Genomic DNA, 16267 nt, shown 5'->3' on the forward strand with positions numbered 1-16267 from the left:
GTTCGTGGGAATGTGAAATGGTGTAGCCACTCTGGAAAACTGTGTGGAGGTTCCTCAAAGAGTTAAAAATAGATCTGCCCTACGACCCAGCAATTGCACTGTTGGGGATTTAGCCCAAACATACAGAGGCAGTGAAACGCCGGGACACCTGCACCCCGATGTTTCTAGCAGCAATGTCCACAATAGCCAAACTGTGGAAGGAGCCTCGGTGTGCACTGAAAGATGAATGGATAAAGATGTAGTCTATGTATATGATGGAATATTACCCAGCCATTAGAAACGACAAATACCCACCATTTGCTTCGATGTATTATGGAGGGTATTATGCTGAGTGAAATAAGTCAGTCGGAGAAGGACAAACATTATATGGTCTCATTCATTTGGGGAATAGAAAAAATAGTGAAAGGGAAGAAAGGGGAAAGGAGAAAAAATAAGTGGGAAATATCAGAAAGGGAGACAGAACATGAGAGACTCCTAACTCTGGGAAACGAACAAGGGGTGGTGGAAAGGGAGGTGGGCGGGGGGTGGGGGGGACTGGGTGAAGGGCACTGAGGGGGGCACTTGATAGGATGAGCGCTGGGTGTTATTCTATATGTTGGTAAATTGAACTCTAAAAAAAAAAAAAAAAAAAAAGTGGGGAGGGGCAGCCCCCGTGGCTCAGCGGTTTAGCGCCACCTTCAGCCCAGGGCGTGATCCTGGAGACCCAGGATTGAGTCCCACGTCAGGCTCCCCTGCATGGAGCCTGCTTCTCCCTCTGCCTCTCTCTGTGTGTCTCTCATGAATAAATAAAATCTTTAAAAAAATAAAAGAGCATCCAAATGGTCAATAAAGATACAATGCAATACCACTACACATCTACTAGATTAGCTAAAATGAAAAATGAGAAAAATACCAAGTGTTGGCAAGAAGGTGAAACAATCTGAACTCTCATATTCTGTGTTTGGTGATAATATAAATTGACACAAACACTCTGGAAAACTTTTGGTGCCATTTGCTAAAGCTGAAGAGACTAACAATTCTACTCCTAGGCACATACCAGCTAACAGAAATACTTATATAGTTGATCTATCAACAAACCAGGTTTGAGCTGTGTGGGTCTATTTTCCTTATGATTTTTAAAATAACATTTTGTTTTCTTGGGATGTCTGAGTGGCTTGGTGGTTGAGCGTCTGCCTTTGGCACAGGGCGTGATCCTGGAGTCCCGGGATCAAGTCCCACATCGGGAACCCTGCATGGAGCCCGCTTCTCTCTCTGTGTCTCTCATGAATAAATAAAATCTTAAAAATTTTTTTCCTTTTCTCTAATACATATAACCACACAAAATATGTGTTAACTGCCTAAGGCTTCTGGTCAACAGTAGGCTCTAGCAAAGCTTTTGGGGGGGTCAAAAGTTATATGCAGATTTTTCAATTGCATACATGGGGGAAAGGGGGTGTCGGCACCCAACACCCCCATATTGTTCAAGGGTCAACTGTGTATATTCACTAAGACATGTATAAGAATGGACTGTATGTAGCAACACTACTTTTAATGCCCATAAATGGAAAACTACCCGACTATCAGTACTAGAATGGATAAGACTGTGTTACATTCATACAATGAAACTCCATACAACAAATAAAATTACAACCACACACAAAAATGAATCTTGCAAACATCTTAAACAGAAGAATTCAGACACGAAAGAGTACATACTATAAGATTCCATTTATATGATGTGCAAAACCAATCTATGGCAATAGAACTCAAGATAATGGTGACTTTATGGAAGCTTAAAGGGGAGGGAGATGTACAAAGGCATGAAGGGGTAAGCTTTTATGGAATTTGTAATGTTTTAATTTGGGTAATGGTCACCCAAGAAAACTGATGAATCATTCAGGAATTGTGTATTTTTGTATGTATTTTAAAAACTCAGATTAAAGTCAAAATAGCTTTAAAAATGGCAGCTGCTTTCATTTTCTTTGCCTGCAACATTATTGCCTCCATTCCACTCTCAAACCCTTTACTGCTTACTAACCATAAAATTACAATATGACACTCCTCCCCCCAAAACAAGGTCACTTTATGAAAAAAACCTCCCTGGGGACTCCTTTGACGTATATGGGAACATGATCTAGTCTCTTAAACATGAGAATTCCATATCCGTATCAGGACATATAAAATATGACTTCATTCTTTCTCATAGCTCTGACATTTAGGGTTTCCTTATATCTTATATCACCAATCTAATACCACATCAGATGTCTCTGCACAGGTGTGAATACATCTGGAAGATAAATACCCATTATTCTTGTGTATTTGTCTTATTCTACTGTCCCCTAGATACCCTCATGTAAATGAACCACAGATACCTTTCAAATTCTACCTTTTTCTCTTCAAACCATTTCTTCTTCTAACATAAAAGGAATAGAAAAACATAAAACAGGGGATCCTTGGGTGGCTCGGAGGTTTGGCGCCTATCTTTGGCACAGGGCGTGATCCTGGAGTCCCAGGATCGAGTCCCAAGTTGGGCTCCCGGCATGGAGCCTGCTTCTCCCTCTGCCTGTGTCTCTGCCCCCCCCCCCCCGAATAAATGAATGAATAAATAAATGAATAAATAATAAATCTTAAATATGAATGAATTCATAATAAAAATAATGAATAAATAATAATAATCATGAATTATTGAATGAATAAATAATCTTAAAAATAATAATAATGAATGAATGTCATGAATAATAATAATCTTAAATGAATAAATAAATGAATAAATAAATAATCTTAAAAAAAAAAAAGAAAAACGTAAAACAAACGTCTCCGAGTCCCTGATTTTGTCTTCATCTTCCAAATCAAATTCTTGTCCATTTCTACCTTTAAAACATCTCTTCAACTCACCCATTTTTTCCCCTGCAACTTCACCAAGATCCTGTATACCCTAGAGATTGCTATCTATATCAGATTCCTAATTGGTCTGACCCCTAATCTTGTCTTCTGCAGTTATCTGCCACACTGCCAACCAAGTGATTTTCTATAAAACAAATTAACAAATGGCACCAACACACTCCTTGTAATGAGCCTGACAGCATCACATCAAGGGAAAAAGCCTAGGTTCTTCAATCTATCTTAAGAGGCCTCTGCCTGGCAACACTGGGCTAGTAACTAGCACAGGTTCCTAGCAAAGTGTCTGACACATTTGTATCCAAATGTCAATAGTACAAAATCTTATGCAGATTGGAAATATTACCTCTTTAATCAGCTCAGACTGGCCCACAGTGTAGCTGTAGTTGGCAATCAGGGTAGCAATACCAACATAGGACCTCACCAACTCTGCCAGAAGACGAAGAATAGTGGAAGTGGGCATTAAAGGTTTGCTGCCCTTGCTTTTCTGTTTGCCTTCCTCGGAGGTCCGGTCCCCTTCTTTATCTTTCTTCCCATCCCGAGACTCCTCTGGAGTTGATGCTGTTGAGAAAGAGCCAAACTCTGGTTCAATTTCACTGAAATATTGGCACACATCAAGCCTTATGTGCAAAGAGAATACTACTTCTGCTCCACTTTAGGACACTGGTAACAAACTGAAATGTCCTCCTCTTCATAATGCAGTGGACGGACAGATAGTTAGAACGACAGGTCTCAAACATAATATGTGGATACAGTACAGCAGGGAGACTATGTTTACATATCTTCTGTCATTCCCTTCCTTTTACACATACTTTTATGCTCCAGAAATACTGTACTAATAGTTCTCCAAAGATATCATATGTACTCTTTTACCTCTTCCTTCCCATGTCTCCCTGGCACACATTTACTTATCTAGCTTAGCTCAAAAGCTTATCTCCTCTATAAATGCTTTCCTGTTTCATCCAGGAATACTGAGATGCTATTATATCATGTGCCCACTATACCTTATCCCAGCATGCCTCCATTCCAGCAGTTATATTAAGTACAATGTCTGCTTGCTTAGATCTCAAATTTCTTCCCTATCCAAGAAGCAGTAGCTCTTGGAAGGTAACCTTAGAACTGCTTCCACGTGACATTTCTCTAATTGTTGGCTAGGCAGCCAATGGACTCTGGGGACACTGCTAGAGGGCAAGAATCCACCACACAAATCTTATAGCTAGAATTGTGTCACTGGCACCAAAGTTCTATAAGCCAGCATGAAAGCTAACAAAAGAAATACATAGGGTGGTTTAAAGAGTAGATCTAAAGGGTCTTACCATAGCAACCATTACTTGGTTGGTTAAGTCACAGTTCTATTAATTTTAGCATATAGAAACCCTTTACTTACAGAACACCGAGCTCACCCTTGAGAAAAGTTCACTCAGACAAGTAAATGCAACGACAATTATGCCTATATTCCCATAGCCCCTGCCCAGGATAAAAGAGGGCGAAAGTAAACCATTACCTTCTCCTTGGGATGTCCCAGATGTGGAAGTCTCAGTGGAGGCACCATCTGCAGCAAAGACTTGACTCTATGGAAGAAGAGTACTCTTGAGCTATTACTAATTTCAAAGACCATTATCCCTAAATGACAGGATCCCTTCCCAGCATATTCTGAATGCTACAGGTTCTCTTTTTGGCTGATCTTTTAACCACCTTTACCTGCTATGTACTATAATCTGTGGCAAGCCATTATAAACAGTGATTGGGATATTGGGGAACTGGGACAGGGGAAAATGAGAATGAAAAATGAATTTTAAGGAAACATTTCCAATCTAAAGAGAGAAAGATCCCAAGGAAACCCTAAATTTATCTTCATTCATAGGCAACAGATAATTTACAGGTACATCAAAATTAATACTTTGATATTTCCCTGGCATAACCCTAAATATGGAGAACACATAGTTATCAAAAGGATGTAGGAGTTTGGAATTTACTTACATTAATGGAAAAACCTGACTGGGTATCAAAGTCACTGCTCTGGCGAGTAAGTGACCGGTACTGTTGGTATACATCATCACCCATGTCTTGTAGGAGTTGGCCAACCTCTTGGGTCATACCTCCAGGTTTAGGGTCAGATTTCTCTGCTAGAAAAACAAAACAAAACTTGTTTGTAACTGTGCAATGTTAATCCCTATTTGGCAGCATGATCAACTTCACTCCAACTTACTATGACTAGTTATATAGTGATATTGCTAGGCTTTCACTTAAGAGGAGAAATGTAGTATAACCAAGAGAGCTTGGTTGAGAGGCTTATTCTTTCACTGCCTAGGTTTTGTGACTGCAGGCAATTTACTTGGTCACTTCAACTTTCCTAAGCTATCACTACTAAGCTTAAATGAACATACCCAGTATTATGCCTAATGCAACAGAGGTCAATAAATAGTTGCTCTAACTATACAGCTAAATTATTTTTTGGGGTGGGGGAGGATATATAAGGTGAACTGAGGGTTATATGGTTATGGATCAGAGTGCCGAATGGATGAAAAGTACCAAAGACTCAGATTTTTTTGACTTATTAAAGACTATATTCATCAATTTTTGGTAATGTTATGGGACCTATCAAATAAATATGTCCTAAAAAAAAATCCAGAAGGATATGACTGGAATGAAATCTTAAGTTCCAAGTAATTCATTCGTGACTTTCCCAGTACTTACAAGCAACACTTAGTTAAGAATAAAGGTGGATTGGGATGGTGCTCTCAAAGGTCAGAAAGCCTAACCACTCCCTCTAATACTGATTCCATTTTTTTTTTGAAATAAAGATGTTTTTGTTTCTGAGAATGAAAACAGAGACTCCTTGGTATTTATTTTTCTGCTCACAAGATGCCATTATGTCCTCTTTAATCATTGTTTATTCTTCCCTCTGTATGGGATGGTCTCTCATATGTCAACATTCTCCTCATTTATCATTCAAGACTTATTTCAGAAATCACTTGTTCTAAGGAACTTTCCTACATGTCTCACCTCCACCAGGTCAGGTACCTTGCTCTAGGGCTCACCACTACCTTTGCCATCTGTCAGAATGGATGACCATTATTTTTTTCAGAAAAGTGCATCATCATAGGTCTTATTCATCTTGATTCCCATCACATGGATACATGCTAAGACTTAAGTTGGTTGAAAGATCCAGGAAAGTGCCCAGCCTCCTGAGGTACAATAGCTACATACCTTCCTCTGGAGCATGGTATGCAGCCAGGGCATTCAGCATATCATAGATCACTTCCTTGATAGTATCAGGAATGACAGGCAGAGGCGAGGGTTTCAAAGGGGTTGTCTTCACCAGCTGTACAGCATTAGGACCTTTAATTCTAAGATTCTCAAATTCATCATCTGAAGCTAAGCCAAAGTGAGACAGAGAAAAATCAGTCAATAGTGAACCAGTACCTACACTTGGTTATTGATAAAGACTCAGAAGGAGGCTTGTGTAACACACAAGCTTAGGACAGAAAGCCATTTACAAACAATGCTCAAGTTGCCTACTAGAAAATCTAGCCTTTACTTTCCCTAAATCCAATAGGATTTATTATAGCAGTACCAAATAGTAAGAAGAGTACAGGCAAAAAAAACCCAAAACCCAAAAAACAAAAACAAAGAAGTACATGGGGCTCCTTAGTGGCTCAGTTGGTTAAGTGTCTGATTCTTGATTTTAGCTCAGGTTATGATCTCAGGGTTGTGAGATTGAGCCCTGTATCGGGATCGAGGCTCAGTGGGGAATCTGCTTCTCTCCCTCTCTCCCCCATACACACTCTCTCAGATAAATAAATAAATCTTAAAAAAAAGAGTGCAAGCTTTGTAGTTGGGGAAAGTTGGATTTGAACTCTAGTTCTCTTATAGGATCATGGCCAAATTACCTTAACAAACTTTTTCTCATTCCTAGAATTGTTTTTTTCAGTCCTAAAATTTGAAAATTAAATGAGGTCATACATGAGAAATGCCCAGCACAGAGGGTCAGGCACATATCTGGGGCTCCCAAGAGAATGAGTCCCCTTCTCAATCTACCTTTTATTTTAAAAAGAAAACCCACAAACCTACAGCAAAGTTTTAAGGTTAGTATAACAAACACCCATATACTTTTCATCTAGAATCATCATTTGTCTACCCATAAGTAGGTTTATTTACCTGTACTTCTTAAGATTAAGGATTATTTTTCTAAATAACCACAATACCATTGTAATACCCAAGATACTTAACACAGATATAATTATCTAATGCGTAGTTAGTATTCACATTTCTCCAAATGTCTTTATCTGGATCCAAAGTCCCATCAAGGTTGGTAGTTCTTTCCAGTTTCCTTTTATCACCTAAGAGAACCTTGCATTTTTTCCCCCTTTATGACATTAATATTTTTGAAGAGTCTAGATCAACTGTCTTATAGAATGTCTCACAAACTTCACATTTAATTGTTTCCTCATAATTAAATACAGGCTAGACATTTTGAGCAAGAACACACAGATGATACTGTGTACTGCTTACTGCATCATGTGAGTCACATGTCCACTTGTCCCTCAATTACCACTCTATGTGTAAAACATTCATGTTGTATGTAAGCTCTGTTGTCACACCATGACAAATTCTTTGAAGGCAAGGACTAGACCGAATAAGGCCTTGGTATCTCTGGTAGGAATTACCACAGGGCAAGTAAGAAGCTACTGAAGTACCTCTGAATTGGCCCACATAACCAATCCAGTCAATGTCAACACTTGCCTAAGGAGGCTTTCCAAGTTATAGATCTCTTCACAGAAAATCTCTGGGGTTATACTAGGCTATAAACTTCAATGTCTCAAAGGCCAGGAAAAGTGGAAACTCACCAGTTCCTGAGCCTCGAGGGGCTGGAAGGGCAATGCGGATACAGCAGTTGGCTACTTCTGTGAAAATGTCTGGATTGCGGCATGCAGCTGGCCCAAGGACACGAAGGATGTAGTTGATCTCCCGAGAACCAAGGCTGCCAGATACAACGCCAGAGGTAGTGCTACCAGCTCCACTTGTAGCTGCTGAGCGAACCACCTAGTAAAGAGAGGAAGAAACTCTGCTGATTAAAGACCACTTTCTAAAAATACAATTGCTTTTAAGGAAGAGTTACCAAGGATCAAAATACTATCCAAACTGCCTCAAGACAGTGGATGACAGCTTTAGATTTTAGAGAAAAAATGTACTTGGTCTTTTAAGTCCCATTCCTTTCTGATTCAAAATATGTGGCTTATAAAAAAGTTACAGCATTCAGCATATCCCCAAACTATCAATTATTATACCAGATGGCATGTGATCTTCATAGAAACTGAGAAATGTATCTAGACCACTGAGCATCCATCTAAAAATTATAGCTCTCACATATTAAGTGCCAGCTCTTAGAGTTCCCAAATGCTGTTCCAATTTTAAACCAAAATGGTTCAAAATCTAAAAATATGCAATACTGATACCCACTTAGTGTTTAACAAAATTAAATGTTTTCTTTATGCCTCAAAGTCTATCATCAGTCTCAGATAGACACATGAAATATTCAACTGTTTACAGATTGTTTGTTCTGACACTACAGGGCTTACATCATTATGCTTTCAGTCTTCTTATAAAAGGACTCATCAGTCAATGGAAAATACAGGAAAGAACAAAAAAAAAAACTCCACTGTATTTTCCATTATTTATTCCTTTGTGAATTATGTTCGCAAAGACGAACATCTTTTGGAATTTTAATGCTTTTCTTACCAAATCAGTCATGCTCTTTAAGTTTAGCATAGCCCCTTTATCTTGCCTGTAAGGCTACAATTATAAGCTCTCATTTTTTAAATACAGAGAAGTGTAATTTCACTATAAAGAATGTGCGAAAACTTAATTATCTAGTCCTCTACTGGACATTAGATCTCATTCTTGTTATTACAACCAATTCTACAGTGAACATTCTTTTTCATGTACCTCGGCATACTTGACTTTAATTATAAAATAAATTCTTAGCCATAGAGTTTCTAGGTCAAAGGATATCTTAAACTGACAGTACCAAATTGCCCTCCAATGTGGCTGCACCAATTTCCACTCCTACCATAAGTAAGAGTATGCCTGGTTGTCCACACCCGTACCTGCAATGGATATTATCAAGCATTTACATTTTGCCAACTTGATACGTTAAAACTGCCACTGAGTTTCCTTTGCTCCCCACACCCCCAAATATAATTAAGCTTAGAAAGTTCTCTCAACCAACAAGAACCTGTACTTTTTTCCTAGCAATTTTTAAGTTGTACAATCTTACACATTTTAAGTATTTTTAAGTCAGAATTCTATCTTATATAGTGTTTCCTCCCTGTTGGGCAGTCTCTTGCCCTTGGATTAGTGTATATGCAGCTTTTGATAGCACTCCTTGATTTTGCTAACGTCAGATGAAATCAAATGGGCTGGGTAAAGAACTGTCTGAAGAATATGAGATGTATACTCATACACATGTAGAAGTATAAAGTGGTACCACCTTTCTGACAAGCAAGTTAAAAAATATTTATACATTTTGATCCAATTTCTAGGAATCCCTAAGAAAAACAAATCTTAAATGTGATAAAGCTATGCACAAAAATGCATATTGCAACACTACTTATAAATGTGGGACACAGTATCCTGAGAGAGAAAAATGAACTTCAGTAATATTCACTTGATGACTTGACAAAGAATTAGGAAGAAATAAGACATTTGTCTTCCCTACTTCTCCCTCTAATGTCTTAATGTTGATGTTAAAAACATTTTCATTTTGGGACGTCTAGGTGGCTCAGTGGTTGAGCACCTGCCTTTGGCTTAGGGCATGATCCTCGGGTCCTGGGATCGAGTCCCACATTGGGCTCCCTGCAGGTAGCCTGCTTCTCTCTTTGCGCCTAGGTCTCCTGCTTCTCTCTGTAGGTCTCTTGTGAATGAAGAAATAAAATCTTAAAAAAATTTTTCATTTTTTTCTAATTGCATTGTCATTTCTTCCACTGCTTTATATTTCCTAAAAATAAATACATATCTCACAGTTTTCTGATCTGAATAATGGTTATCTGTAAAGAGCTTATTAAAAGTGTCTAACATGTCATAAATATTTCCAAAACTTTACTACTTTTACAACATTCCAAAATACAATGTTTGGAAAATAGGCTCATGGGTAAACATAGGAGAAATGCTCCTATAAGGTAATTAGCTTTAAGACATGAACTTAGCAGAAGGTAAGTTCCTCATTAACAGTTTTTAACTCAAGAAACTTATATTGCCAGGGAAGACTTTATAGGTATGATTCATTACTATAGCAGATTTAAGGATAGAAAAATATGTTCTATTTAAAAAAAAGTCACTCAATACGACAATCTACCATACCTGAGTACACAGCTGGGAAAGTTTGCGACAAAGTACAGTCTAAGTATCTAGCTACATATATACACCCTATGAAGAAACAGAAATGTATCTGTGTGTGTGTGATATAAAGCTAACTAGCTTCTGACACCAAAAAGACTCACCTTTTCCATAGTATGACGGAGGGTGCAGGGATCCTCAATGATGTGTCTTAAGAGAAGGGTGACGAGGGGAGTAAACCCATTGAAGCCTGAGCTCTGGGTCAAATTCAAGATCATGCGGGTACTCTTTAGCTCTGCAAACATCATGGCGTATTTGTGGTCTCGGGTGAGCCTCAGGCAGAGACGAAGGGTGGCATGCAAAGTGTCTGGGTCCACAGGGACTCCTAGCATGCTCACGCAGGCTCGGATTAAAACAGTCACCATATCCTCTGTCAGGCCCTGGATCAGGATCTCCCCAATTTTTGTTTCTTCCAGGCTTGTCTCCTTTTCAGTATTTGTATTCTCTAGGGCCAAAGGAGTATCTACAAATAAGGAAATAAGAGTTCAGACAGTTTAACTTGACGTTTCTTCCCACATCTCTCCCTCATAGTCAGGTCAACCACCTGGGTCCTATTAAGAGAAACATACAAAACACCAATTCTAAGACCAGATTAAAAGGTGTATAAAAAGGACTGTGTATCTTTAAGTCACCAAGCAATTTGATGGATTAAAAGAATCACTCATGAAGAAGTTGGCCCAAATTAAAGCCATAAAGGCACATTAAAGTTTATGTAACATTCTTGAGAGATTCAAAATGAAAAGTCCATACCATTAGCTTTATTTTCTTTACGTTTGATATCCATTTCTTTACTTTCTTCCAGTGTCTTCTCTAGTTCCTGTCCATTGCTATTTTTCGAGTTTTTATTCAGCCGTGGTACCCTCAGGAGAGTCAACATTACAGGGCGCCGGTTCCCGGTTTCTTCATTAACCTAAAAATTGAAGATGGCAAAAAACACTCTACAAAAAAAGGAAACTATAGAGGGTTGGAAATGCTGTAATAGGAAGGAACCCTGGCAATTTATCCCATCCCTATCATTTACAGAGAGAAAGCCTGAAGGTCCCCAGAAGGAAAGTAGGATACACAAAGGCCCTATAACAAACTGGAAACTTTCCAGTAGAGCAGATACCATCTATAACACTTCAAATCATTTCTGGGTGGGACAGTATCAAACTTCCAGACTGACTCATGGTCTCAATATGACTTTAGGAAGACTGAGTTCTCTGGAAATTATACCCTAAATTTAGTAGCGGTTAATAGTGCTTCTTAGAACACTGTTAGGCTTGTTGGTTCAGGAAGAAGCAAATCAAAAGGTACACCCAGTACCTTACCCTCTTTTCAATAAAGCTTATGGCACGGAGGGAGCATGTACCTGCACCATTGTAGTGAACTGGACAGTGTATCTTCTTCGGCCTGCAGTGAAACGTACACTTGTCTCTCCAGATTTCCAGGCAGAATCAATAGTGCTGTTGTTGCTTGCACTGTAACTACACCAACGCCCAGAGCGGTCATCAAACCAGCGCCAGTTGTTGTTGTTGGACTGTAGATACTAAATATAAGAACACAAAGTTTCTTTGTATTTCATACAAGGTTGGTTGTTAGAAAAAATAGTAACTTCATCTGTTCACTGCTAAAGCTAACCCAGGAAAAAGAAATAACACCAAACATTTAATGAAATTTTGAGAGCCTAGAAAAGTTTTTGTATGCATTAACCCTCGAGTTCCTGAGCCTCTCCATAGGCACAAAACCCTCTACAACCTTGTCCTGTAATCCTCAGCTTTCATTTTGTTTCCAACTGTTTTCTACAAATGGGAAACACTTAGATGTGCAGGAACAAAATTTCTGTTTCTGAGAAAGCACTCAGATAATGTGTAATATATAAATTTCATATAAAGAGCCACTTGGCTTAGGGCACCTGGGTGGCTCAGGTGGCTAAGTGTCTGACTCTTGGTCTGCTTAAGATTCTATCTCCCTCTGCCTCTCCTCACCTGCTCCAAAATAAAACAAACAAACAAAGTAAATAAGTAAGTAAGTAAGTAAGTAAGTAAGTAAATAGATAGATAGATAGATAGATAAATACAATCTTAAAAAAGAAAAGGAGCACTTAGCTTTTGGAGGAACTGCTGCACACTCAAGTCCTTCACATAAAAGCTACTCTCTCCTCTGGAGATAGCTCACTCCTTTAACATTTACTTCCAGGTAAGTTCTTGGGCCCTTTAGCAAGTAGCTCCACAAAAAAATAATTCTAACTCACTAATAAGAAGAGAAATCTAGAGCTACTGAGATCCCTCAAGAGTTTATGTCTTGGGCAGCCTGGGTGGCTCAGCGGTTTAGCACTGCCTTCAGCCCAGAGTGTTATCCTGGAGACCCAGGATCGAGTCCCACATCGGGCTCCCCCCATGGAGTCTGCTTCTCCCTCTGCCTGTCTCTCTGCCTCTCTCTCTCATGAATAAATAAACAAAATCTTTAAGAAAAGGAGAGATTTATGTCTTGATCAGGGAGCTTTCTTCTGATTCTCTACCACTCTTCCATATTCTCTTCTGGTTTATTCTTGCCTCGAGAAACTAAGTAGTTTTTATCAACTATATATTACGTACCTTAGTCATTTGGGCTCTCCTTTTAGAGGAGATGGCTGTCTTTTCATAGAAATCTATCAGGAGCAACACTGGGGTGATCCACCTAAAACAGAAGAAACGATTTACTGAGAAAGCCAGAAACGTGCACAATATGGGAAAACTTACCTTGATTTCATTAGGCACCTCAACTATTTTCAAAACACAAAAGATACCTAAGATTTGCCCCATACATACTCCAGAAAAGTGCCTGATTCAGGCTCTTATGCTTTAGGGCCCAAGTCTGAGGGGAAGAGAAGTGAAACCAGGTAAGATACAGAGTCACTCACTTTGGGGTCTGGACCTCCTTTTGCTCCTTGGCGGCCTGTAGGCAGGGTTGAACCACTTCCAAGAGTTTGATTAGGACATTAAGGATGCCACTAGATTCAACCACCCAGGCACAAGGTAGCTTCAATTCCTAATTGATCAAAGAAAAAAAATACCAACTTCTAATCAATATTAAGGATTAGCACAGTATAGGAAAACAGAGGTGAACTCTAAGAGAACTGGCTGAATTCAAATTCCACCTCCACCACCTACCAACTGTGTGATCTGAGTTTTTTAGACCCTCAGGGGTCACAGGAAATAGTAAGTTATAGCTCCAATGTTACTTGTGGTGATTCCATGAAGTGTGTGTGTACATTTGCTCACACTCTCAACACAGTACCTGGCATGTTAATATGGAAACTATTAGTATCATTAATATCATTAAGAACTGTCGTCTAGGGTATACAGTCTTAATTATGTTGAAGTTGAAAAGCTTCTTATTTACAGAGAATCTCTGTATTCTTTCTAGAAGGATGGAATAATTAAACAGTAATAATTAGTAGTTCCCCTATAGGGCCTACACTAACTAAAGTAGTTCCTTTATAGGGGCTGTACTGGAAGTAATTTCAATGTCCAACAACAGGCAATTACTTAAACTAGCAGACACCCGAAAGATAGAATGTATACATGACTTGTAAAATATTCGTAATACTGAGACTATAGGATATAAAAATTTCTAAATGGTCTGATCATAATTGTTTAAATGCATAGGAAGGGCTAAAATGTAAGACTGTTACTAGTGATTTTTAAAAAGGTGGTTCATGAGTGATTTCTCTTCATATTATACTGTTATTGAGGACCTCTAGCATGCAGTACTTTGCAATCTTTCCCAGAAGTACCTATTCACAAGTGCTGTAACAAGAATCACCACTTCCATCAAAAAAGGAAAGCCAAGACACCCAATTTGACAAACATATATTGGACTTAATCTCCTCAGTTGTTGTAAAGGATTTTCTCCATTAAATTCAGCTTTTACCATTAAACATGAGCTACAAATGAAGAGTCACTTGTTCAAGGTCAGTTGCCTAATTCCCATGTTGGCTGGAATAAGAACATTTCCTGGCCAAACCACTCTTTTGCTTAAAATAATATGAATGATCAGGTATGAAGGAAGAATCAGATTCTATCTGATGCCTGTTATCATTTCCACACCTGACCCTACTCTTTGGTTTCCAGTTAGGTCTCTTCAGAGAGGCCCAAATTATTCTACAACTGTACTATAATAGTCATTCTAAAAACCTTTAAACATCCCACCCTCTAAGACATAATTCAATTAACACTTGTTCTGAGAAGCCCTTTTCTCACCCAGAAGCGATGCATTTGCCCTTCTCCTTAAACTCAGAAAAAATTTTCTGTATTATTTGTGGCACAAAACATTGCATTTTGTACTTAATTACATGTCTTACAGCCTATCACAAACTGTGGACTCATGAAATGCAGGTATCATGCCTTACATTTCTACCTTCTTCAAGGTCTCAAATGGTAGGTGTTTGATAATTCTTTAAGGATGAATCACAGAAACCAAAAAACCTATTCTTACCTCAAAAAGAAGTGTTAAAAGCAAGATTCTAGTAGCCAAATTGGAGGCTTGGGGCAGGGTGGCCATCTGACTGATCCACTCTGACACAGTTTTTGTGTCACTTGTTGTCAGGGGAAGAGCAGCTTTGATCAATACATCAGCAGCTTCCCATACCTACAAAGGCAGAAAAGGCCAAGTCAGGTAACTATAGATAAGAGTATGATGAGATTTGTCAAAACATTCTCAACCTTATAAAATACTCCCTCCACCCTCAACACATTGGCTGAAGGAGGGTGAGTAAATAGTAAAATACTACAGGGATTTAGTGTATCAAAAGATGTATGCTATAAAAGTACCTCTAAAAGAGGGTTTTCTTAGGCTAGATTATAAGCAGCTAGTAAGTTAAAGGAAATGAGTATTTAAAAAATTTCTAGAGAAAAAAATTCTAGTAGAGAGTCAAGCCTACAAGGTTCTACCAACTTACACTTCCGTCAACAATCTTTTACTACATCTGTCCCAGAACTATCATTAAAAACAAAAATAAACCAGAATGTTAGAAATGTTAGTCTTGCTTTAGCATGTTAAATTTCTTATTAACTTGACATAATTGGTCTTTTCTAAGTTTTAGTTTTCTTAAAATCAATTCTGTAAGCTCAAGCTCTTTAACATAACTAAACCTGGGTCTTATCTTGTGAAAAAAAAAAAAAGGTTTATACAGTTTGCCTTTCACTTTTGTGGTATTTTCATACACTGAAGTTATGCTTTTATAATACATCACTTTTTACCTTCTTTCTCTGCTTTTTGACTTAAAAAAACACGTAAGACAAGATTCCAATGATTTAAAAACATGAATAGTAAGGGCGCCAGGGTGGCTCAGTCAGTTAAGTGTCTGACTCAAGATTTTGGCTCAGGTCATGATCTCAGGGTCATGACATGCTCAGTGTGGAGTCTGCTTGAAATTCTCCTTCTCTCCCCCTGCTTGTGCTCGCTCTCTTTAAACAAAAATCTTAAGAAATAAATAGAAAAAAAAGTAGTAAATATGATTAAAATATTAACTCTCTCTTTGTGTGGGGATTTAAAATAATTTATTGCTTGTCTATTCCTACAATTAGTATACATTAATTTTTTAATAAGGAAAAACACTGTTTAAAAAAAGACAACTACTAGCTCACAGCTATTCATTATGAGGAGGGCTTTTTTGTCGAAGTGGCTATTACACAGGAGAGGGAAAATAAAACATTTATTCACTGTTAGTCCATGGGACCTAACTTGGTTCAAGAGTGAGACACATTTGGGACTTTTGGGATGAATTTCACAGTAGGAGATGCCTAGTAAAAGAGAGCTTTGTTTTTTGCTTTCAAAAACATTTTTTGTGAGGTAGTTTATTCACACTTTTTGCAGGGAAGATTTAAGAAAGTAAGATCATCACATCTAAAGAATTCAAAGAGAATATATCCATATCGGGCAAAAAAAAAAAAAGAAACCAAACCAACAAAGATATTTTATTTTTTTAAAAATCAAGAGTTTGATGATGGCAGAAATCCACTTTATACAC

At 38.2% G+C, this 16267-nt stretch overlaps 1 protein-coding gene across 8 annotated transcripts in view; it reads right to left on the minus strand.

Moving 5' to 3' along the window:
• The window catches only part of HUWE1 (HECT, UBA and WWE domain containing E3 ubiquitin protein ligase 1), a 175124-nt gene that overhangs the window by 33494 nt on the left and 125363 nt on the right, over positions 1-16267 (minus strand). For all 8 annotated transcript variants that reach the window (XM_038587503.1, XM_038587504.1, XM_038587508.1 and 5 more), the window contains 11 exons: positions 14734-14886; positions 13157-13284; positions 12852-12933; positions 11627-11803; positions 11026-11185; positions 10380-10738; positions 7728-7923; positions 6088-6255; positions 4858-5003; positions 4382-4448; positions 3224-3438 (listed from right to left, as the gene is read on the minus strand). In XM_038587503.1, coding sequence (XP_038443431.1) covers positions 3224-3438; positions 4382-4448; positions 4858-5003; positions 6088-6255; positions 7728-7923; positions 10380-10738; positions 11026-11185; positions 11627-11803; positions 12852-12933; positions 13157-13284; positions 14734-14886 — 1851 coding nt within the window. The remainder of the gene's footprint in view (positions 1-3223; positions 3439-4381; positions 4449-4857; positions 5004-6087; positions 6256-7727; positions 7924-10379; positions 10739-11025; positions 11186-11626; positions 11804-12851; positions 12934-13156; positions 13285-14733; positions 14887-16267) is intronic.

Source organism: Canis lupus, chromosome X (genome assembly GCF_011100685.1).
Source record: "Canis lupus familiaris isolate Mischka breed German Shepherd chromosome X, alternate assembly UU_Cfam_GSD_1.0, whole genome shotgun sequence".
Classification (NCBI taxonomy): Eukaryota; Metazoa; Chordata; class Mammalia; order Carnivora; family Canidae; genus Canis; species Canis lupus.